This window comes from Anopheles gambiae, chromosome 2 (assembly GCF_943734735.2).
Source record: "Anopheles gambiae chromosome 2, idAnoGambNW_F1_1, whole genome shotgun sequence".
In the NCBI taxonomy this organism is placed as follows: domain Eukaryota; kingdom Metazoa; phylum Arthropoda; class Insecta; order Diptera; family Culicidae; genus Anopheles; species Anopheles gambiae.
The window spans coordinates 9,112,907-9,138,649 of NC_064601.1; the positions used below are offsets into that span (position 1 = coordinate 9,112,907).

The following is a 25,743-nucleotide window of genomic DNA, read 5'->3' on the forward strand; positions in this document are numbered from 1 at the left end:
CAGGAGAGGCAAAATTTCATTTTACAAGAATCGTTACAACCAAGCAGGCAACGCAGCGAGGGGAACAAATTTAAATGCAAATTGTGCAACGGGGTCACCGGAGCTGAAACACGCGCCGCGTCGAGTGATTTTGCTGTCGAGCAGAGACAGGGCACGACAATAGAGGACATAGTGGAGCGACTAAACAAGCAGAAAGGGAAAGGGATGGAAAATGTGTTCAAAGACGCTGCCGGTAAGACACTTCGGCAGTCGCTTGATAATTTGTGCGGCACACAAGCTTCACGGCCAACCGATGGTACCGAATTCCCCATTGCAGTACAGTTGCGCCCTTGCTGAAGCATATTTAAGCCCTACCACGCTACCGTGGTACAGCAGGAACAGAAGTTTTCCGCTGCATGTACTTTGCAAGTCGAGGCCACGTGCTCGTACGACACTGTAAGTAGTCGAAAGCTTACAGACACGTGCAACAGCTATTCTGTTCGGCCAATTTCTAGGTATATGTGGAAACGAAAGCTCCAGCCAAACATGGACCAGTTAGAGCAGTTACAATAAATAATCTTATTGAATATGTTTCCGAAATAGCATTCATTCCCGGATGCAAATAATCATCCAATGTTAAGGTGATTTTGTACAGTTAATGCTAACGGGTGTACTTTTTTTGGGGTAAAAACGGCTTCAAGCACAAACGAGCCTAAAGGTATGCAACCCACATGACAATCGCGCGCTTGATACTTTTCAATGGAAAAGGCTCAGCTGCGTTGCGTTATATTGTTAGCGCACTGTTCTTTCCTGTTCAACGGGACAGCAATAAACATTTCCAACGAACTTCATGGAAAGTTTTGCTAACGAAACATAAAACTCATAAACCATAATTTCAAAAATAAATACAGCTGTGCAACTTCAATAATGCACGGGGCTCGTTCGACTAAACAAATGATGTATCTGAAAAGTGGAAATAAAACATAATCGCTTAAGCATTGAACGTGGGAACTCAAACAACGACGACGGAGGGGGGGGGGGGGGTGATCGTTTCATCCCCCTCTCTCTCTTGAGAGAGAGAAAGTATTACTCACTGTCACCAGCATCGAGCCGCCTTTTCCCGAAAGCAATTCTAGAAAGCCTCCCTTTTGGCACCCTCAAACTCCTCTCCTCAAGTGGTAGAGCTTAAAGCGGAATATTTCATGCAAAATTGATGGGGCTACAGCACACTATACCCAAAAAGCGTGAGCTACGCGAGTCGTTTCACGCTGTATGATTTACATTTCAGCGGGGCGGTTCCGTAACAGACGCCAAACCACCAAAAACCGGCCATCGTTCGACCAAACTCCACACAAAGACATCGTACAGAGAGACCGGAAAGCAACAATAACTGGATGGACTGGAAGAAAGTGGCGAAAGTGGATCGCGGTGAAACCCGTCCCCTGGTTAATGTCTCAATCGAACGCTTCATTTACACTGGACTAGTACAATAAGCGGACAGATTCCCCCCTGGGGGACGTATCCTGGCACGTTGCAGCACACCGACGAGGTGATGAAATGAATAGGAAAGCGCTTACCCGATTATGAGGATCTATTAAACAAAGCGTTCCGTCGGGGCAATGGGGCACTGCAAATGAGCAATTTGCTAGCTGAATTTATTGTTCACGGTTTAAAGAGCTAAAGCGGCAACGGAACCGAATGTTAAACGAGCGAAAGCCAATTCAAGCAAATTCTGTTTCTAGCAGTTCAACAGTCTTGTGTAAACTTGACGAATGGTATTCAATGCATTCCATAAAGGTTCACCTTTAGTTGATTGTGGTAAAGAAATGTCCAAAGTAATGTACTGTTGCTACATCGAAGGAATGCTCGTTGTTGCTTGAATACAAGAACAAAAATAAAAACCCGGATAGAGCTAGAAAATTCCACACATTCGAAAAACATTCACATCAGATAAGCATGAGGATCGGCATTGTAAACGCAAATTGATCGCTTCAACTCACACAGGTTTTCCAGGAGGAAAGAGAGGGGGAGAAAGAGAGAGAGATAGTGAGACCGGACAAAACGTTTTATTTCTTTTCCTCTAGGTGTTATTTCCCTGTTTTTCTCACTTTCCTAAGCATCAGCTAAAACATTCCACTCAAATTGGCCTTTTAGTTCTGGGAAATGGAAACAGAATGCAGCAGAGAGAAATAATCAATCATTTCCAATGAACATAAACACTGAGACAACACCGAGCGTGATAGTACGATGAACTGAAGGCTTTTGGAGGAGGAAAGGCTTTCCAAGGAAAAAATTGAGGTAATTGAAAAAAATCATTTGCTGATCTTAGAAACAAAATTTCAGAAAAATGTAATCTACAATTGCTGGTTACACTTTGACTTTCCATTATTTTTTTCCATTCAATTCCATTAGGACAAGTTATTGTCATTGTTTCGTGCTGCGTGCTCACTACACGAATCATAAATAAATATTTGAACAGTCTCCCGTCCATTTGCTCAGCAAATGTTTGTGCTTTTACAAAGCAGTTAACCAAATCAATTTTAACAATAAAAAACAGGGCCACCAAAATCCCAATGCTCCTATTCAAACATTCACCCAACAATGGGCCGCCAGATCGTTTTGGTTTGTCCGCCTCCCGCAAATGAATATTTATATCGCCACCGTAAATATGCATCCCTTTCGTACATACACACACACACACAAAGAAAGGTCACCATCACCCAACCTCCCCTGCCTGCGCTCTTGATTTATGCTTCCATGCGATCAGCTTTCTGTTTTCACAAAAATATTAATTTATGCTCTCTTTCTCTCTCTCTCGCTCTCGCTCTGTCTCCCTCTCCACATGCAGGCGAGCAGCATCGGGATAGCTTTTAGAGAGCAAAAAGCAAACCTCAACGCTTACTTCGTTTTCTGACCTTGAAAGAGCACCTGGTGAGATGCATCACCACCACCACCACCACCATCGATTGCCACCAGTTAGTGATGGCTTGTAAGAGCGCAAGAGAAAAAAAAGGTAAAACAAAATGAACACTTTAATTGAACCAGCTGCATCTTACCGGGTGGTGGAAAAGATGATGGGTATTCGGCATCCACAACCCAACCCAGCACGTTCGCTGGCAATACTTTATGCACACTTTTCCGTTGAAAGCTGAAAGTTTGCTGTTGCACCGGACCCCCACTCCCCTTTCCCATGCTGACACCTTATAAATGGGTACGTTAAAATTTAAATGAACCAATCTAAATTCAAATGGCTTTAGGCTGCATGGGCATGCAGGCTGCAGGCGCGCACACAAATACGGACAGGAGATACTATCCTCGTCTGGGGTTGAACGTGCAGTGTTGAAAGCGTGTGCAGCAAAATGCAGATTTGATAGTTTGTTTACTGGCTGATTATTACTTCCAACGCCCAAATGAAGATAGAGCACGTGGGGCGAGTGCATGCGGGTCCTAAACCCGGAAGGTATACAAGTGCGTCTTCATCTAAACATTTACCTACGGGGTACGGCCTTGTATCCGTAGCTGAACTTAGCATCTCCATCCGGTAACTGAAACCAGGACATTCTCAGAATCATTTAAAAAAGAGATATTGCCTATAACTGTCATGCTGATAGCTTCTTTTTCAATGTTGGGAAAACTCATCGAGAAAAAAAAGGGGGACAGGAAAAGGCACAGCAAGGCAAAGCATCTCACAATAAATATAAACTTTGTTATCTTTTTCCTGCAGCAAACATCACACACCTCTACCATTTCACGGAACCCCCCAAGAGAAAGAGTAATCACCGGATCCGGGAGGAAGAAGACCAGTGGATCCTCAGATTGCCTGCGACTATTTTTACTCTCCCTGCTAGGCGATTGAATGCCTTTGCCTGGCAGGTGATGTTTCACTTCCGGCTTTGCAATCACGCTGCTTTTGCAATCATCCGAACGATAATATCGATAACCATTACCTGGTGTTAGTATCGCTTGCTATAAATATCGTACAATGAGCTGTTCACGTTAAAATTACGTCCGCGTCCATGATACGGGGCTTCGAACAATATCAGTTTCGGTTCGAAATAAAAACTGACTTCTATTCGGACCTTTGCGTTCTACAGCTTCCTGAACCCGCAGGCATATGCCAGTCAACTTCCCGGAAACGGCGTGCTTCACCTGTCATACACGGAAGCCAAAAATGTGTCCGACATACGGATCTCGCATTTCCATTTTCGGATAGTCCAATAGTCTTTCCGGGCACGATGATTGTTCGGGTTTTTTGTTGCGGTGGAGTTCCAGGAATTCCGCATCGAGTCAACACGCACCCACCTACCCACCAGTTTAGACCGCCATGTTTCGGTAGCCAACCCTGTGTCACTCCATATGACCCGATGCCCACCCCGGAGGGATTTAGGCTGCACAATCGTATCAGCGGCATTTAACAGCAACTGTGACACAGCCAAATGTCCCGAACGTTCCTCTTTAATATTTCAGCACAGCGTATCTCATATGCTCCCCCAGCTCATATCCCTCAACTGCCAGCAGATGTCATTTTCCCCGACGCTGCACTAGATCGTCCTTTTTTCCCGGGTATAGCAGACAATTCCATTGCCGTCAGGTGTCACATCTCGTTTGACTGTTTTTCGCCATGAAACTGTCCGCCATACTACGACCACGAAGAAGTAGAGACAAAAATTCGACTACACTGTCTGTAGCTGTGTGCGTGCGGTACGGTAAAGCAGCGGGCAGTTGTAACGAATCAAAGAGAAAGTCACTAACTTACGTTACGCTATGAGCTCGTAGGTGTGGAATTGCTTCAGCTTGATGATGATGATGATGCTGCTACTGTGTCAACAATGGCAAACGTAGGCGTCACCGACCTTCGGTATCAAACTTTTACATTACTTCCGAGTCGGAGGTAAAAATGACCCAACATTCGGTAGCTTTCGTCAATATTTGCCTGCTACCTGCTGCTGTCAGAATGGGCAAGGGGAACCCACGGGAGAGGCTGGAAATGAACAAGCAAAAATTGCCCCAAAGGCATTAGGATGACGGAACGGTTTTTACGGACTATTTCTACAAACAAATGGTCATCAACAAATGCGAGTATGTGTGTGCGTGTGTCGGATGACTGAAGATTTAATATCTATTATTTAAAACAAAACATAATTGTACGAACAATAATCGCCTTTAATTGAACTATGAACAAAATAGCACATTTGAAACGTTTTTTAATTAAAAATTGTGCCTGTTAATAAAAGATAGCACACTAGGTTTGCCGGGAATGTACACATATGTACATTTGATTAGTTTAATTAGCAAACTTTTTCAATTAAAACAACACATCACGTGATCACATCCGCACACACGGCATATGCGTACAACATGAGCATTAGTAGATGAGCAGAGAATGAGATGGAATTTAAATAGAAAGTAAGACGGTCAGTCAACACTCTGACCATAATTGAATGGACGAACAAACATAATCACAAAAGTGTCCCCTTGGATAGAGCTGACAACGGTAGACCTACGTTTTTCTTTCCTTTACCGCTTCTCCCTTACCCCAACACTTCAAGTCGTATTTTCCGCATTAGCAAAATAATGCCTGCTGTATTTCTATTTAACGATCCATCATCATCATCATCATTCGATAACCATTCCGCCGCCCCAATTCAGCTACTTTACGCGTGACGGTGTAATGTTGTTGTTGTTGCTGGAACGTATACACTCTCTCTCTCCCTCTCTTTCGCCGTACAAACCATCACCATTACGGCACTTCAATTTCAACTAACATATGCTACTACTCGAACAATGTCCAACGTCCATTTTTTTTTTAAACTATCGTCACGCACACAACGCAAGAACGCAATCGCGCTATACAATCCCTGAGACAATCACCTTAAAACGTACCCACCAGACTCGTCGACCAGCCAGAGTGCCGTCGTTACAGCTTTCCCCATTGTTTTTCCCCCCGCCAACACGACATACACGGTTAAAAATCTTGGAAGATTTTTCCTACTCGCTACTAGATACGGCTACGCTCCTGCATTTACTTGCTGTACTGCAGGCAGGCAATGGATAAATTGCATAATCTTCCGGGAAGCGGGTAAAAGAACAAAAACACTTCCTTCCAAACCTTAACCCTTTGCTTTGCTTTGCTGTCGAAGCCTAATAATGCCTTTCTGTTACCATGCGTCACACGTTTTGTATGTGAAAGGACCTGTGGTTTCAGTCGAATTGTGGCTTTTGTTGTCGTTTAGTTTCGCTCCCCACCTACGCAGCGAAGTTTATCGCTTTCACTTACAATGCGGTTCGTGTTACATCTCTTTTCTGCTGTTGCATATGTACATAATAAAGGGTTTTGCAAATATATATGGAACTGTTTCTAAGCGGCTTTACACTCGGCTAAAAGTTTGTTTCCATTCTTCTCTATGGTTTTGTATCGTTTGTTGCAGTTGCTTGAAGACCATTTCGTTTTGTATGCTCGGTTGCTGGTTTTGTAGTGTCGTTCTCTCTCTCTCTCCCTACAATACACTGTTACTTTTGCTTGTCTTTCTACGCTTTTTTTGTCTGAGCTTTGCTACGCTCGTAGGAAAATATTAAACGAAAACTCTACTCTACAGCGACAGCTTTGGTAGAGTTTAGCAGCTTTCGAACGAAATAAAATCATACTGATCTGATTGTTCTTCCCCTTTGCCGCCTCTTCGCCACGTTGAACGATCGTTTGCTCGTGGATAGTTGTACTGTAATGTTACCTGTTGTAAAATGGAGGGAGCAACTTTTATTCACACCTTCTCTTCGAATGTTCCCCGAGTCTCCGTATCCAAGCAGCTGCTTTCGTAAAACACATTTGCGCGTGTGAGATTCAGCTGCTTTGCATCGTGACAACACACTTCCACATCGTTTAAACCACATTTACAGTAAGTATTTTAGTTCAGCATCAGCCATCGTTAGTTGCCTTCTCCCTCTCTGTCTCTCTCTCTCTCTATTGCAATCGGCGAAGAACATTCATTCTTCTATAACGCGCACAGCAGTGTGCAAACGATAAAACATTATTTTAAAAAAAATACACCTGCCACACCCCTTGTGGACGCGTACCACACGCTCTCACTCTTACGCACACACTCTCTCACACACAATTACACAAATCTTCTGTCTGATGCGATTACAAAAAACATTGCTTTTTTCTGTACATAAATTACTACGGCACTTACTACGGCCACTATACGGGGGTATAGATATTGCAATATGAATTCTTCATTTTGTTCCACTGTCCCTCTGGCCGCTCTTGTCTGTGTCTAACTCTATTTGTGTGCGTGTGGTCGTTATTTATTTTAAAACAAAAAAAACTGACTCTCTAAAACAAACAATACTCTACTGTTCTGAGGAATTTAGCGTTTAAAATCGATTTTTTTAAAAGTAAGCATCAATCTCACTGGAGTTTAATTTGAATATGACTGCTGCGCTAACACACGCACGCTACAAACAGTGCATTGTAATATGCGGCAATATTAACTGCAGTGCTTCAATGAAACAAGCAGGTGAGGAAGGAGTTCACCTCTTCTAATAAGAACTGCCATCGGACCGGTCCGAACATTGCCCTACAATTGACTTACGATGGAGGATTGCTTTCTCTCTCCACCACACTACTGAGCCGGCGTGTCTCGCGGTAACTTAAACACAATAAACGTATAGCATAAGAAAAGGACGACAGCGAATCTCGCCCATCGTATTCACGTCCACGTAACGTTTGAAATCAATCCGTTTGAAACCTGCAACCCAGTTACACAGAAAAAAAACACACACTGAACATCAGGTGCTCCCTCCCAATCAATCAGGTGGTGGAGCAACAACTGTTTGTACAGCTGCAACAACGCGCGTTTCTCTAAGAAACCGAGTGCGCTACTAGCAGAAGTAGAATAAAACAGATATATGTATGTGTACCTTAAAACTACGTAAACAATTCGAATAACGCTGGGGTAACCATTCCACGAAATTATAGTCACATCTTCCAACCGTGACTGCGCCCGCGCGCGTCCGATGCCCTTGATCGCTACTCTCTCTCTCTATGCGTTTGTAGTCATTTTGTGTTAGGGCTAGTTGTTGTTCAAGAGCTTAAGCGGTTGCTTTAAAAAACAAAAGACACATCTTATCGCGAGACCGACTCGAGCATTTCGACAAACAGCTTGTTCATCGTCACATTGCCCTCGATATGCACATTCGTCCAGAATTTGCGTATAATGTGGTCCGCCTGCCTTAACGATGGCAGCAGCAGCAGCAACTGTTGCTGATGTGATACTGCCTGATGTTGCCTGCCGAAAAGGAAAACAAAAAGAGAGAGAGAAAGAGACATTACACCATTTGCCGTTGCGTTGTTTCTTGCCCAAACGCCAAAGCTTACCTTAGCAACAGCACACAATCGTTGAGCGCGTACAGTATCGAGTCACGGATTTTCTTGAGCGCACTGTAGTTATCCAGTCTGATATCACAATTTGACAGCGACAGGGCCTTCAGCAGATAGTACTCCTCCTTGGTCGCCGAGATCTTTTCCAATCGTTGGGTGATTTGTGCGAGCTGTTTGAGTAAAAGAGATGCAGAAAAGGGGTAGTCAGTAAGAGATAGAGTAATGCACCCGCAGCACGAAGGAAAGCTTAGCTTGCTTCGTTTTACACACTTACATGGTTGTAGAGATCAAGCGCACCGCACTCCTTTGCCGATCGCTCGTCCAGCCAGAAATCGGTGGCAAAGTACAGCCGACCGTCGAACGGTATCGACCGGTAGGCAAGCATTAGCGTCAGCAGCTCGGCCCAGCTCACCTGCAGCAGCCGCATCTGATCGTTGAGCGGCAGATCGGTGAAGCCCGGTATCTGCTTCGCCCACCCGATCACCCCGACCAGCTCCTTATCGTATATATCACTCAGCACGCTCAGTATTTCCTGCGCATCGCCACCGATCGCCATCCGATCGAGGCCGGAATCGGCGGCAGCCGCCGTGGCACCACCACCACCGGGCGAGTGGCTACTGTTGCTGCTTGCCGACGACGACGACGACGAGGACGACGAGTACGACGAGCTGGACGCTTGGCCACCGTTGCGCTCCTCGCCGACGCTCATCATGCCGTCGCCCCCGGTGCCACCGATCGAGAGCGGATCCGGCTCGAACGAGGATAATACTTCCAGGATCTTGATGTCCTCGAGCGTTTGGGCCGTGTACTGCTGGTTCGACTGAATGATCTGCATCTGGTACGGGTTCGAGCACGGATTGCGGCGGTACTTTTGCCGGCCGCCCCGCACCCGATCCAACCGGACGCCCTCCTTCAGCATCCCCATCAGCAGACACTTGCGGAACCGGCACGCCTGACACGCTTTCCGTCGCCGTTTGTTAATCTCGCAGTCGTTGCTCGCGGGACAGGTGTACTCGATGTTTCCTGCAAAACACACACACACACATAAAAAGGACAAATTAAATCACCATCTGAACCTAGCGAGCAGTGCTTTGCGTCACTTACCTTGAATGGTGCGTTTGAAAAATGCTTTACATGCCTCACAGCTGGCAACGCCGTAGTGGAATCCGCTCGCGACGTCCCCACACACGAGACACAGGCGGCGCGGCAGCTCCTCCTTGATCGTGTCGTGGCTCGTCCCATCGCTGCCAAAGTCCCCGATCGCGGACGTTGTCGAGCTGCAGAACTGGCGGTCCGGCGAGCCGGGTGACTGGGGTTTAGCGCTGCCGCTGCTTCCACTGGCTCCACCGCTGCCGTGCAGCTCGGTCAGATGTGTGTCGCCGTTATTGCTGCTGCATTTGAAATCCATCTGCGGAACAGCGATACAAAACGGGGAAAAATGATTAAAACGTGCCCGGTACGATGATGGAGGCATGAATGATGAGCAAACACAACTTTACCTTTCCCGTGGGCGAATTGCCGTACAGTATGTTGGTTTGGGAGAGGCTGCCGACCGACGACGGCGAGGGACTGCAGCAGGACGTTTCGATCAGTTCCTGTTTGATCCTTGCAGGCGTTCCATCACCTGCCATCATCGACACCTACACACAGAGAGGAGGGAAAAGAGGAAAAAACAGCAAGAAATAAGCGTTTAATGTTGATTACAAAACACACACAAAACCATTTTGTTCAGCTATTTAAAATGCATTGTTTAAAAAAAAAAGAAGTAAAATAACGCTCCGTCTGTCGCACCTCATTTGTGCGACACAATTATCTGCCCTATTGTGCAACGCGTGTTCGGTCGTGCAACAACGAGAACAAAAAAGTAAACGAAGCTTAAAAAGCAAACTAATTTGCCACTTTTGAACTGTCCATAAATATTCAAACATTAAATCAAACTGCAAAACGGTTCCAAGATCGACACTGCCTGAAGTGCACAGGGGTGCTTTTTGCAGCAACGTCACTAAGAACTAAGATCAACTTAATTACGAGGGGGAAAGAAAGAGGTGCTGGAGCAGTAGTAGAAGAAGAAGCAAAACTACTCCGCTTAAGTAGAATAAAATTAATCGCATTCAATGCGTATAGGACGCACAAAGCACAAATTAGCCAAGACGGACTACGTTTTTTCGGCATGCTGCGCGCTTCGGTCCTACGTTCGTTCGCTGATCACCACCCAGCATCAGGGTATATAATGACGCTTTGGTTAGCTTATATGGGGTGGTGGTTCCTACTACAGCTCTGTTTGCTTTTTTTCTCCCATCCATCTCCCCCTCTCCACCGAGAGACAAAAAAGGCACGAGAAATTAACTGCACCACACCGAACGTGCAACGTGCGCCCAATGGCACAAAAGTGCCCACTTGCAGCTACCGGTTAAAAATTGACCGTAATTAATTCTATTTTTTTTCTCCACCCTCTCTGACTTCCTTTTGTGTGTTCGCCTCTCGGTTCGGCGATGTACGTTTTACGATGTGTGATAACAACAAAAAAAAACCTGCATCTTCTTCACGCTAGTCGATTTTGGGCAGTGGTGTGGCTTGGAAGAACCAGAGAGGATTGGCTTCATTTTTTGGGGCCCCTTCGCATGATGCACTCATTTCCCTCCAAAAAACCCGCAAACCAGCGCCACCACGACGGTGCTGGACACGCTTAATGCACAATTGATTGATGGATTTACTGCGATTCCCCGTTCCCTGTTACCTGTCTCTTGCGAGATCGCGCCGGAACGACGACGACGATGATGATGATGGGGTGATGTTGGACATGGAAGGAAGGACGGTAGATGTTTCGATACGGTTGCATTCGCATGGTAATCCCCCAAAATGCGATCCACAATTACAATAATCATTTCTACCCGCTTCTTCGCACCCCCATCCCCCTGCGTTGTGCGTGTGCAGTAGGGAAACTGCATGGTCAGTGAGTTCTGCAACTCTTTCTATTTTTGTTGCCGGGTGGAGGAAGAATAAAATGCAAGCAAACCAGCACAACCACCACCAAAAAAAGGCCCATTAATCGATCCACCAACTACTTCTACTGGCAAAAAAAATAAAAAAAAAACGGGAAGCGTGTAATGAGCTGCAGTTTCGATGCAGATTGGCGTTTCTTCCTTTCTGTCCGTTTTGTTTGTTTTGCTGTGCAAAAGCTGGCGGTGCTATTGTGCTTGCGTGAGTCGCTGTTGTTGCTGTGCTAATCCTTCCGGTCGTTCTGCTGCTGCTGGTGGTGGTGGATCGAAACCTTGACACTGACCAATGACCCTTTCCCTTCCCCTCAGTAAGGTGTGAGTGGCGTTTTTTTTGCCAAATAATCATCATGCATCATCATCATTGCCCACAATAGCGCTCACTGCAGCGGGATGACGATATGATGCAGTCGTTGCAAAGCGCGTTGAGGCGTGAAGAAGATGCAGAACCGTGCTTCCAATTTGGCCCAAAGAATCCACACCCCTGTTTTCTGCGGTTGGTTGGGGAGAAGAAGGGATTGAATGATGTTTGTTCGATCGAATGAGCCAAACTATTCGAATGGTGAAATATACTTCGTTCAAAGGGGAACAGCTCCCAGCAGCTTCACTTATAGCTTCATGCCTCCCACCCCCAAAACGGTTCGCTCGATTCGATTTCGCGTCCGGGGTGGGTCGGAACACGTCGCGAATGAGTCGAGACTTTCTGCACCCTTCCCCTTTTCCGCCTCCTCTGTGTGTTCGGTGGTGGTGGTGGTGGTGATTGGCGTTTAATTCTTACCACCGGATCCGTGTCGGATACACATTTCACAGCAAATCCATTTGCAGCAAAAGAAGTGGAAAAATAGCAATCGCATTGCACAACAACAACAACAACAACAACAACAACAACAACAACAACAACAACAACAACAACAACAACAACAACAAAAACGAACGATCTCGTCTCGGTGGGGTTTTATTAATTTATCACAGCATGATGATGATGACGATGTACGGCAGGCGGAAGTCGTCTCCGTTTGCTGAATGCTGAACGGAAGAGGCAAGTGGGGGGAGGGGAGGTTTTGGTGCAACTCGGATGAATTACAATTACTAAATTTTTTACCATTCGATACTTCATTAGATTGCCTTTTCAAACGAGATTAAATGCCAAGAATTCCCCTGCTTTCTTTCGGTTCCAAAATTCAAATCGATTGGGGTTGAGGACGCCACCAGAGTTGATGTTTTGTGCACAGCTTTCAAAAATCCATTCTTAATCAAAGCAAAGGTAACCGAGCCGTAAATTAAACGCTAAAGGTTCTCCCGCACCTATTAATCCTTCCAATCCGGCAGGACAGCTTTATGATCGATTTGATCCGGGTTTGTTGAAGTATTAAGTTCGTCCGAAATCAGCATCCAGTCGTCAAATCGGCCTCAGAGCAAATGCCTCTTCCGTATACCGTTTGTGCTATGCTCGTAGCGAAGCGTAGAAGACAGCATGATGTTTGCTAGACGCTCACTTTTACTTTCAGCGTGTCTTCTCACTTCATCATCATCATCATCACTTTCAATCTCACCGTAATCTATCGCTTCCCTGCTTCGAAAACGAAAACCATATTCTTCCATCCAATTTCCCCCGCGTGCCCTCTGTTGTGTTGTGTTGGTGTGCTGCTTTCGGCAACAGAGAACGCGAAGATGAACCGCGGTGGTAGTGGAATAGAAGCAGCAGAGATCTCGGGGCGGCAGCAGCCCTACTGCTGCGAGTCTTGGAATGGGAAAACAACAACAATAACAGCGTGCGCCGGGCTCGGGCTAAGAAAACGTTCCATTCCCTCCCGCCCATCGTAAAAACGTTTGCTAGAAAAGCAATTAGCAAGCAGTGCGAAGTGGCGTAGGCAAACCAGCGTCTAGCCCCGCGGTAATGGAGAGGATGGTTGAGGTGTTGTTGTGTTCGCCCCCCCCCCCCCCCCCCAACCCCCTGTTGTTTTTCTGCTCTCTATTATTCTCACATTCGCTTCGGTTTCGTAACAAAATTACAACTTCAAGTGAGATGGAGCACAACATTTAGCGCATGCTTCTTGCGTATGGGGACGCACAAGTGTGGGGGGGAAAAGGACTACACTTAGCCACCATAACAGCGCGGAAAAAGCTCAACGGGGCTTTTTCGCCATTCCAGGTTCCGCTTTTCGACTCCTTCTGCCTCGACCGTCATTAAAACAGCAAATCCCGCCACGCCGGCAGCCGCTTAGACACGCTTGGTTGACGCGCTAATAAAGCTCTCCGTTCTCTCTGTCGCTCTTATAGCGGCAGCTTGGTAACACTTTGGTCGACAGCTATTCTCCTCCATTCGGCTACACCAAATGTGGATGAAAAGGGGATGGCGTATAATGGGGTGGCCGTGACATAATAGTAAAAGCCTCTCGCATCTCGGTCAAGTTCAAGGCAATATAGAGAGGCGGCTGGGCCGGCACCACTACAACTACAAAGACGTGTTTGTCTCGATTGCATCTCGGACGCTCAGCTGCTAGATACGGCGCACCGTTTTGTACTCGGTCCGGCTCGGTCGGTCCTCCGTAGCAATACCTTTCATCTGCGAAAGACGGGGGGGGGGGGGGGGGGGGGGGGTTCATAAATCAATGGGTTTCGCGTTCGGACTTTCTCGCACAAGAAAGTAAATGGTTGGAAAAAGCATATTTTGATTAAACTGTTCCAACAACAGAAGCCGATTAATGAATCGCATTATAAAGGGAGGAGGCAAAAAAGTAATAAATGCATGCCCAACATTGGGCGGCGAAAAGCGGCAACAACAACATACTGATAGGAACACATCGCATCGCGTTGAGGGTCAAAATTCATTATGTAAACGATTGCACTATCTTCCTGCAGGCTGAATCGAGCAGGAGAGCGAAAGAACAAATAAAAAAAGACCTGCCATGACAAGAAAGCAAGAAAAAATGCTTCACTGCATCCCGCACAGTGATCGTTTTGCATCCCCTTTGACCTCACGGTCACGGTGAAAGATCAGAGCGCACAAACCGTCGACCGTCGGCAACGAAACCGGATTGTTCCCGTCGCTTACTAAGCTTACCAGCCACCGCTCCGAACTGTTTGATGTAATCTTAGCCATGCCAGGAGCCCACAGCCTCAGCCAAGAGTATCTCACGATCTGTACGACATGCAGGGGGCATTGCATCCTACCGTGCACACCTCCAATAGTCGGTCGGGGAAGATGGCAAAGTCACTACAGCTTCACATGATGATGATAACACACGCCATCGTACTATCAGCACTTGAATACAAAAGCAGCACTGAGCAGCTGAGGCGTACGTAGGGAACGTTTCTCAAACGCTGATGTCTTCGTTTCGGCTTCGATGGACTTGGAGCGTAGTGAGGACCGACCGGGATCGTAAACAAATCCAGTCGCTTCCAGACCAAACTTTGCACGCACGCACAAACCGCATGCGGCGACGAGCGATCGCGAACCACCACGTCGCCACCCGAGGAACGCATCGAGGAGAGCCCTTGTCGTCATCGTGTGCTTCCCCAACCTCGGGTGCAATACGGTTTGCTTCTTGCAGGCTGAAGTTCCAGTTCCAGCGGAATGCATTATGCAACACGCCATCATACTATCATTCTTCCGTTGTTTGTGCAAATATTGCGTTTAATGGGAAACTTCTCCATAGAAAGATTCCTATTGGATGATTGTTTAACTTTAAATGTATAATTTCTTTGTTGGAATTTAGTAATGTTGTGTTCGACACATCTTTTAACGAATGTTTTGTGGTTGATGTAACAAAGTAATAGAATTATATTATTCTGAGAAACGTTTTAAACTGATCATTTAGAATCACGCAAGTAAAACTCGCAACCCACACCAGTAGCAAAACTCATTTACGTCCGCCTTCTGACAGGCACTCTCTGTTAAATCCTGTGTCCCCCCCCCCCCCCCCCAAAAACAACTGCTTGGTCTGTCCTCAGCCTCCATCCTGCGTTACGTCTCTGCACTCTGCCCCTAGCCGCAGGCTGACAGGGCTGACAGAAGTGCTGGCAAGATTTATCGTTCCTCGGAATCGATCGAAAAGTGCATCAGCATCGGCGAACAGAGAAACACAGGTGTGTCTGCTGTGCAAGCGGCTCGCTCAACGTCTCTTTAATGGCCTCGTTAAAGTCAACTTGCAGAGTTGTGACAGGAAACGGTCAGATCAAATCACACACTCAACCACACTGGCGCAGGATCAGTGACGGGCGATTTGCGTGCGCGCGCGCGCGCTCGTTCGTTCCTTCTAATTCGCTGTCAACTTTTCGTCATCGGGGAAGGGAAGATAAAAGACAAACAAAAAAAACTCCAACTTAATCGTTTCCCCTTCATGTTTCCTATCTGTTGCCATAAATCTTGCCAACACAGCGGTACACACACACACACACACACGCATGCTGGAAACTGCACTGCAAGTGGTTGTCGTTCGGGCAGCCACAAATCACGGCAAAGGTGTAGTGATAATTAAATTAAAAATGCATAAAAACTTATCACCCCCCCTCGAACAAATCGCCTCCCAGAGGGAAGGATGGACAAAACTGCGTTTGTTTTAATAGATGGGGTGGTGGTGACGTGCGGTGTGGTATCGCTCAGGCAGTCACACGAAATTAAATGTCGGTAAGCGTCCGTCAACCGACCAGGGGGGCTCTGCTGGCTTTGTCAGAGCAAAACCAAACGAATTTGGTCGAAAACCTCGGAACGGATACGGAAATTCCGCGATGAGCAACGGACGAAGAAGATCTCGTAAAATGCGAATGTCGCAACTTACTGACGGATTAGAGAGAGAGAGCGCGCGATGGAACGATCGATAAGTTGCGTTTAATGGCTCACCGGTTTAATGAAACAACAAATGCCAAAATGCTGGCTAGCAACTGTTTGCAGGACAAAATTCACCCCCAAAACACAGCTTCACCTTCTGGAAGGAACACATCAGCTTTGTTTGTTGCCAAAAACAAAAATCGCACAATCGCCCCAAACACTTATCAATCCAGCGCGCTATACATACACATTCGCCGCAGCTCGCAACACACATATGGCCCCGTAACGCGTTTTGCATAGCGTGAAAAAACACATTCTCGTTTACAAAATTGCTTAAAAGGTACAGAAACAGGGAAAAAACGACAGCGACTACAACGACGACGACAGCAAAAAACGTACACCACAGCAACATCATTTCACGTACGGCGAGAGGCAAACCTCGAGCCGGTGTTTCGTCCGCTGCCTGGCCATTGTGCGCGCTGGGGGTGTTTCCGTGCGGCATTTGCTTAGTAGGATGCGATTAGTTTTAGTCGTTTTAGTCATTCCGACGTTAGATTTTTCCAGCGTTCGGTCTACCGTATCCGTTCGTCAGTTTCGGTTGTTTTGTGCGTGTGCTGTGCGCGCAACTTTACTTATTTCGTGTGTTCATGTGTGTGCGTGTATGTAACATTCTTGTTTCGCCGACCGGATAATTTTGAATCTGGATTCCCTTTCCATTAACGAACGAACCCTTATATGATGGTTTTTATTCCCATTTTCAATGCTCGAAACAGTTTTTGCCATCGTTTGATTTTGGAATTTCCTTCGAATGATGAAATTATTTGAACGGAAACTGCCCTATTACGGAAGAAGACGTACTGATAAAAGAATGTTAGGATAAATTCAAATCCTATTACAGTCGTTGCTGCTAAATTTTGGCTCTAAGTCACCTATATTTTTGTCACTAAGGCATCATTTTTTGTACCTAAAGCATCAATTTTTGGCTTTTAGACCGTTGTTTTGGTTACAACTGATGTCTGAAACAGTTTGTTCCACTTGTATTCAATTTAAGCTAAATTAGCAATTGTTTAAATGATACAAATTGTTACGCAAATTTTCAAAGTTTTAATAGAGTGAAACAAATAGTGAAACAACACAAAAAACAATCAAATTACAAGGTTTTTGTGGTGTAAAATTACAGTCGTTACCGCAAAATTTTGGAATTAAGGCATCAATTTTTGACTCTAACGCACATCATTATGTCTGTAAGTCAACTTTTTTTTTACTCTTGTAGGAATCATGATAAATTTACAATAGTAGTTGAGCTGATTTATGAAAACTGTAATTAGACAATGCAAAAACCGTGTAATATATTTGTTTGTTGTAAAAAAACTGATAAAATTGAACAAATTTTCAGAAAAAACCGGGTCTTTGGTTCAAAATATATGGCAATGTTAAGTTTTGTGAATTAAGCGATTGACTTAAAGTTGACTTAAACTGATGCCTTAAAGATAAAAATTGATGCATTAGAGACAAAATTTGATGCGGACTGTGAAACAGTGATGCCTTAGAGGTAAAAATAGATGCGCACTGTCAAAACATGTTGCCTTAGAGCCAAAATGTAGCGGCACTCGATGTGAGGCTTTATTAAAAATTGAAGTAAAACGCAAACCACCAAACGTGTAAGCAATTTTTATCTCAAGTCATCAGTCGAAGCTAAAACTGAGATCAATATGGTTTATCCCTGTCCTACCGAAGCTTATATGAAAGACTCCAACGATGGTGGTGTTCAATGATGAGAAATAGTTACACCCCTCACAATCATTCAAACAGCATAATTGCTTTTGAGCAATTTAACCAACCACATACGCTCATAAACGCACACACGTACACACATGTCAAAGAAGAATAAAAGACTATTGATCATACGATCATTACACATGTGATGCAAAACAAACAAACAAAAACTCACAGAAAACCATTTTAAAAGGCGTTGAAAGCTCAACACAAATCATTCCGATCAATCACCGATCGACACCAACCTGCCCCCAAAGGGGGTTTGGAATTTTTTATGTCAAGCATCTAACAAACATTACAAATTGATTGACATTTTCAACCTTTTTTTTTCATTTCTCTCTCATCAAACAGATTTCTGACGGACGCTAAACACAAAAGCTGGAAATGGATGGGCGCAAAAAGAGTTCTTTTTTTTTTTTTTTGACAGAATTCACACTGAAAATCATGCACAGAAAGGCTCTAGCTCGTCCATTTGCGAACGAAATGAAAATCCAGCGCGTCCATTACCGGCGTTTCATTGCCACTCTTGAACCTCACCAGGAGGGCGGCTGCCAAAAACCAAAAAGGGAAAGGGTAAAAAAAATCAAACTTCCAAAAATTTCTTTCCACCACCATCTCCCATCTCCACCCACACACCCTTACCATCGCCCGCACGCACATCACCATCAATCATCATCTCTCGGTAGTTTTTCACGCGCAACGTATCGAACCAACGCGTTCCCCCTGGAGGGGGGGGGGGCAGTGGCGAGGTGTGTGTGTGTGTGTGTGTGTAGCGAATTTACAACAGGCGTGACACGATAGAACATCAAGCAAACCAAAAAAAAAAGGAGCCTTCTCTTGCAACCTCCCCGGACGGGAACAACAACACAAATCGCGTTAGCGTTTCCCGCACACAACACCCCCCATCGCCACTAAGAAGCTCATAAACCATCCGAACCGAAGCATCGATCGATGTGGATGAATGAAAGGATGGGGGGGGCAGGAGGTTCGTTGGAGGACGCCGTCCAGAATTGGACGTTAGAACGTACGAGAATGTAACACGAGAAGGTAACGCTCGCGCGTGTGTGTCTGTGCGCGCGGTAAAGGGCTGCGCGAACGGAAAGGAAGCGAGCGCGAGGGCCACTGACATAATAATAATAGTAGTGCGCGACTACTTATCCATCCATGCCGGCCCCGCGGGGGAGCGACAAGAGAGCACGAGGGTGAAGGGACAACACATTAATTGTGCAATAACGCTTTGTACAAGCGGCGTACGTGTGTGTGTGTATCGGTGTTATATCATCCCTCCGGTGCAGCAGCAGTAGCAGACAGAACTCCGCGATCGATCCGATTTGCAACGAAATGCACCAAATTCAAAGCAAACTCACCACTTCTTGCATCCAGCTGTCCATCGTGCTGCCGGGTTCGGTATCCAGTGTGTATGCGTGTAAGTGTAGATTGACTGGATTGGCTGAACTTCTTTTCCCCTCCACTGGCGTGTTCACACAACACTTGCCGGGTCCATGTAGCGCCAAAGTGCAAAGGGTGCTTTTGTTGTTGATCACAATTGACTTCCACCCCCCTTATTTTTGTTGTTGGTCAGACAACTACCACACAAACCGGCAAACTTGAAGGAAATGACACTGTACACTGCACCTGGTGCGCATCCAAAAGTGCAACGATATTGTTTGTGGGTGTACTGGTGCACAACACGTCGATTACACACACACACAATCCCGCAGTGCCGCAACTGGATTCGCGGGTGGGAGAAGGCCACTTACGTCCGCTATCCGCCGGAGTGAGAGTGAATGTTTCTGCCGTTCCCGAGCGACCGGATTTTCATCGGTCTCCACCCGGAGTTTTCCCTAAAGCAGAACACACACAGAGAGAGACACCAACATACACCGGTTTTTTTTTGAAAAGTAAAAACGGATATTCGATCACACCGCGATCGGTGTTGCTCGATCGGGTTCGGAACACACTTTACTGGAGCTTACAATCACACACAGAGAGCTGGTAGGCACACACAAAGGTATACTTTTTCCGCCTCCAAAACAGTGAAACAAGAGGAAAAAGCACAGGCACACACATCAACTGCACATCCCCTTCCTTTACCGCCTTTACACACACCCAGTGTTTGTGTGTTTGGCGTACTTATTACAGCGTTCTTTACGATCGCACAAGCCGTTTGCGACTTGTTTTTCGGGTTTCTGTGTCTCTCGGTGCGGGCTCTCTGCCTCTCTCTCTCACACACACACACGCTAGCACCCGTACACGATCGTTTGGTTTGCGTTCGGTTTGGCCTGCTTGGCTCGTGTCCGTTCCGTACCGAGCGACGGCAAGTCTCGTACTGAGCGCGGTGCGATTCGCGAATTTTGTTTTTCATCTACCCAATTCCCGTTGCCCGCTGTTGTGTTGCGGCTCCGCCAATAAACACGTTGCGCGTCGCAGCCGCCACCATCACCGCCGCCACCATTACCTCTCACACACACACACACGCGCGCGCGGATAGAGAACACTCACACACGATCACTTATCGGTGCGTTGCGTTTGTGGCTCTCGTTGCGGCGCTCTTCGCAGGTGTGTGTGTGTGTGTGTTAGAGGGGGTGGGTGTTGAGAAGGGGTGGGTTTTTGTTTTTATTTCAATCGCGACTCGCGCTCGGACCGAAGAACACTCTGTTCACTCTGCTACCAATACTTATTACTAGTAGCGAGCGTGCCGGCCCTCGCTTCTCTCTCTCGCTCGCACTACTCGCAATTTAATAGCTCGCGCGTTTTGATATGCGTTTCTTCCACCCCACTGAATGGGGGAGCTACCACACGCAAATTTCCGACGGCCTCTCCGTACAAACACACACAGACCCACACAACATCGATGTGTTTTTGTCGCCGTCGTCGTGTCGAGCCTCCTTCACTCGGCTGATGACGGCGTCCAAACAGACATACGACGTTAACAGTGAGATAATGACTGCTGCTGATGATTGTGTGTGGCCAGCCAAACTACCACCCCCACCCCCGGTCCCCCCACAAAGAGACACAGGCGCGAGTGTGTGGCATAAGAGCGGCGAGGTGCAGCTGGAGGAGACGCATTCAAGTTCGCGGTTTGGTGGTCGTGTACCCAAAAGAACGTCGCGGTTTCGCATACCTCCACCCCCTTCCTCCCCGTGTGTTTGTGTGTGTTCGTGTGCGCCATGTAAATAACAATCTCACAGCTGTTGCGAATACGCATACGCAGTTGAAATTGGAGTTGGCATACTGACATCATCCCTTCACTCGCTCACCCTTTACCGACACACACACACATACGCACCGAAAAAACCATGACAATATGCAACCAAGCGCAACTAATCGACCGGCTCCAAAAGAAAACAAAAAAAAAGTTGAAGAATTCGACACACCGAAAACGCCAAATGGAAAAATTTCCTCCCCAGCGGGAGAACCGGCTGGCTGGTTGGCTGGCTGGTTTGCCGATGGAAAGTGAATGGCGCTCGGTCGGCGCAAACGTGCCGCGAGTGAGAAAAGGAAAGAAAGAGTTCTACCCCTTCATCACCTCCCCTCCTGTTTTGGAAAGAGAAACACACACTCGCACAGACACACAGATACATATACACAAGAAGCCATAGGAGGAGGAGGGGGACTGAAGAGAAGCTGTTGTTTTTATTTGTTCGCTTTTCTTTCGCTTCTTTTGCGTTCTTCCGTTCTTCCTTTTGGCTTCTTGTTTTATCGACATTTTCGGGGGTGTCTGGGGGTGGTGGGTGGCTTTTATGTTACCTTTTGCATGACTGCCAGACAAGGAGAAGGAAGGGAGGGATGGGCTGGGGGGATAATACAAGAAAGGAAGCAAACACTCTTTCCCTCTCCCGGCCCGGCCGGCTGTCTGTACGCACGCAATGCAGCTTTAAGAGGGGCGCCTGCACGGGACTGAGTGTGTGTGTGTGTGAGGTGTGCTTTTCCGTGTACCCAGACACGAAAGCTTTTGCTTTTTTGGTGTTGCTGTGTGCTTGTCGATCTAGCATGCCACGAAAAGGGGAAATAGGGGCGTGGAAGGTTGGCCCGAGAAGGAAAGCACAAGCACTTCCTCCAAATCATCAATCTCAGCTGGCGCCGTACAGAAAAAGCATGCGATCGTCGCAGGCACTGGGAAGGCAACAGTAGAATCGATTCGTTTTCGTGTTGAAGAACAGCGCACTGAACGGAACGAAGAGTGGAAAATGTTGTGTCTCAGCCAGAGGTTCTAGAGGTGGAAGTCGAAACACTTTCATTTCTTTTTGTTTTTGTGTGTTACTTTTCACCAAACTTATGTATGAAGAATATGATTTTTTTTACATTTGCGTTCTTACTTTCGATCAATTTTGAGAGGAGTCTTGAAGTAAAACGATCCAAATACGAGTGAAATTCGCTTTCCAGGAAGCAAAGCGGAAGTGGAGCGTGTTGTGACGGATTTCACTCCCTAGCAGCTACTAATGGAGGCGCCCAGTGTGTGTCCTTATTCTGTTAGCAGTTTCCTAGTTTCCTCCATTTCAGAATTAAATTATAAAGATGCTGGTAATTATAATGGTGTAAGCCCACTAATGAGTAGCACAAAATGCTTCAAAAAAAAGGGCAAAAAATAAAGGAAATGAATACAACACGATGAACGAAATCAAACCAGACCAGGCCTCCATTTCCATTCATTTTCAAGTTCAAATCAAACACAGCTGACAATCCCCATCAACCCGCATCGACCGACCACCGTCTGCAATCGAGCGGTTTGCCTTTGCACGAACGACACTCACTGTCCAACAGAACTTGCTCGGGACTTTACTTTGCATATATGTATACGCCATTTTCTCATTCCCCAAGCTTTTCATAAAGTGGAATATGTTCACACACAAAGAAAAAACACAAATTCAATTCGAACCATCTTTAAATTCTGCCAGCTTCTGATGCTTCTCGCACTGCCCGCACTTCCTCGATCGAATCACAGGCCCGAAAGCTGGAGGGGGTTCGATCTTGACCATGAGAAGGAAGGCGAAAGCGAACCGGCGCTGCTCGCTGGCGACGACTACTGCTGCCGGCCAGCTGATAAAAAGAAAACTGCCGAAAAAATGCTAAAACAATCCACAGAAGAAAAAAAAAACGGGAACCAGATTTACATATTTTCGTATCTTGCCTTTGGTGGTGTCTTCGTGCAGCATAAATTTGGCACCCGTCACACAGTAACCGTCGTGCTCTGTGGACCCAATTGCAACCACGGGGCCTAGGCACAGAGGGTGTAAGGTAAGTGCGTGTGTGTGTACGTTTTCCTTCACGATTAGCAGCCTTCAAACTATTACCTATCAGAGGCGTTCTTTTGATGGAACTTTCATATCGCTGCCTGTTGAACAAATAACAACAACGGCTCACAGCACCCGCGCGCACGCAAAATCCGCTGTCCGCCATGATAAAAACCTCCATTTTTATGTCATCATCATCATGAGAGGGCCACGGCAAACCTGGGCCATGCTGCGAGTGGGCGCGCTGCAGCACAAACGCTGGTCACCAAGCTGCACTTGTGCAAGGCAAACTTGCGTGCGCTTGTTCGCAAGCTCGTAGCAAACTGGCCGAGCGATGGAGGGCTGATAACGGCAGCACCACACTCGATATTGTTTATGCAAAGTTCAAACAAACCCCCCCCAACAACAACAACAATCCACCCTCTTCGTCTCCAATTTATGGCCACCTCCACCCCCCCCCCCTCCCTCCCGCTGTGTGCGAATGTTTGCAAGTCCGTAGTTTCCTTATCACCGTGTGTATCTCAGAGCGCGCGCTAATCAAAGACGGATGGGAGAGCACGATTGATTGGACGCTGGAGGCAAGAAGCCGACACAAGACAACGACTCAACAGGGGTTGTAATCGAGTGTTTGATGATGATGTGAGACGCCTCGTGGCCTTAGCCCAGGGAGGTGTGATCCCCTCCCCTCCTGATAGCGCCAGTAGCTTCGACGACGAGTGTTGGTGCCCTTAACCGGTTCGAGCCGGACCCTACGGACGACAGAGCTCACCGGCAAGGGACGGAACTGCGATGGCTCGCGCACTAAGACGCGTTAGCGAAGGTTTTGATTTGCTTGATATTCCGGAACCATTTCCCCCAGGAGCGCTAGAAGCCCAATGTCTGAGTGAACGTTTCACGCGAAGGCATCGCACCACGATCACTTATCTCAAGGAATATGGATGACCTGCGGTGAAGCCCACACACAGTATCCCCACCGTGGCCGCGGCCGACTCTGGAATGAGCGGACCGGCAGCACCGCGAACCGTGTAGAAGCAGCAATTCCTTCTGGTTGCATGCGTAACGAAGCGCACAGCTTCGGTGGAAAGGAAGTGTCGCTTACACATTCGCGATACTCCGAATGGATTTGGTTTTTGCCGGGAATAGGACCCAAGACTTTGAGAGCAATTGAGCGCTGCGAATACTCGGTTGGTTGAAGAATATGCAATCAGCATCTCTTGAAACCAAAACTCGGATGATCTTGCTATTTATACCTGTCAACAGTGAAAGTGCGCTCGGATTGATCTTGACCGACGGTGGGCCGATCTGCTGAATGGCCCCGAACGCTAACGGTAAACCTGCTGCTGCCATTTTCCCCGGGAAAGAGTCACGTTTCGCCGAACGTGACACGAGATCGCGCCACAGACGCACGGTGGACGCATCAAACGTTTCCTTTTACTCCTTCTCTCTGTACGATCGCATCCAGCGAAACGACACCGCACCGAAAGCGTCGATTGACGCATGAGGTTATCACCGTCCGTGGGTCGCGATCGGTACTGATCCTGATCGAGCAGCGGACAGCATCTGGGAAGCGCTATGACAAGCCGGCCGGGATGGGTGGTTTTTGTTTTGGGATGGTGAATGGTGCAAGCAAACGGCGTAGTAGCGCTCTCCAGGCGCACGATGCACACGTCAACAGGCCTCGATCGATCGATTGTGCGCGGAGTGGGCGAAGGAACTTACTACGAAAATAACAACATCCCGAAGCTTTCCCCCTCATCACGTTGGGTTTGTTGCTGTTTAAGGGCCAAACCCACCACACGCTTATCGCCTAGGGAGGGGGACCCATGAAGTTCTCATAGAAGGATGGTCAATGCCATCGGAAACGTGTCACCATATTGCAAGGAACGAACTACTACTAGTACAACTGCTTTATACATCGGAATCTTAGCTCCAGAGTGATTAAACGTCTCCTTTCATGGCTCAGTAATTCTTCAACGAAATCCCTTGAATTTCAACCGTTACGTAGCCAAAACGCCAAAAACAGAACTCCGCTCATTGCTTACGCGTTCGCGGCAGAAAGCCAGCGGAGGTTTCGCTCAAGTCAAGTTCATGGTCACACGTCTCTAAGCGACTGTACACTGTCGTGAAAGTGAAAATTTGCTGCCATTCCGAGACAACCGCACACAACAACCCTAGGCGCTGTGCAGCGTCTAATTTTAGTCCATCCATTAATCCTCCGAGTCGCGCCAAAAGTCGTCCGAGCGTCGGGCGGAAAAAGAAAACGACGAGCGATCCTAACGATCGCAATAGGGTCTCGGGCGGCGGCGGCGTCGGCGGCGGCAAGGGGACGCAACTAAATCCAGGCTTCACAACACAGATCGTAGTCGCTCTTCTTGATCGTTCAACTCTTTCTTTTTGCTGTCTTTTATTGTCTAGACCACGAGACATTGTCGATATGCGTATTTTGTCTGCGCCTTCCAGACATTACGACCTCCAACAACTCCACTACACAACCAACTCCCCCCTCTGCTAGAGGAATGGTTAGTTTCCAAGGTAAGATAGATCCAGGAAAAGAAAAAGAACTCAAACCACACTGCAAACGTGCGGCAGAACACCCGGCCTCCCGCCGCT

General features: G+C 47.0%; 1 protein-coding gene across 3 annotated transcripts in view; it reads right to left on the reverse strand.

Annotated features, from left to right (window-relative positions):
• Positions 1–5,533: 5,533 nt before the first annotated feature.
• LOC1281432 (estrogen-related receptor gamma) overlaps positions 5,534–25,743 on the reverse strand; it is a 34,819-nt gene continuing 14,609 nt past the window's right edge. For 2 of the 3 annotated variants that reach the window (XM_321343.6, XM_061651868.1), the window contains exons 3-7: positions 9,856–9,996; positions 9,461–9,764; positions 8,631–9,379; positions 8,354–8,526; positions 5,534–8,264 (exon numbers count right to left, since the gene is read on the reverse strand). In XM_321343.6, coding sequence (XP_321343.5) covers positions 8,102–8,264; positions 8,354–8,526; positions 8,631–9,379; positions 9,461–9,764; positions 9,856–9,990 — 1,524 coding nt within the window. In that variant the 5' untranslated portion in view covers positions 9,991–9,996 and the 3' untranslated portion in view covers positions 5,534–8,101. Of the gene's footprint in view, positions 8,265–8,353; positions 8,527–8,630; positions 9,380–9,460; positions 9,765–9,855; positions 9,997–19,266; positions 21,836–25,743 lie in introns of those variants that run through there. The other variant, XM_061651867.1, reaches the window with a different exon arrangement.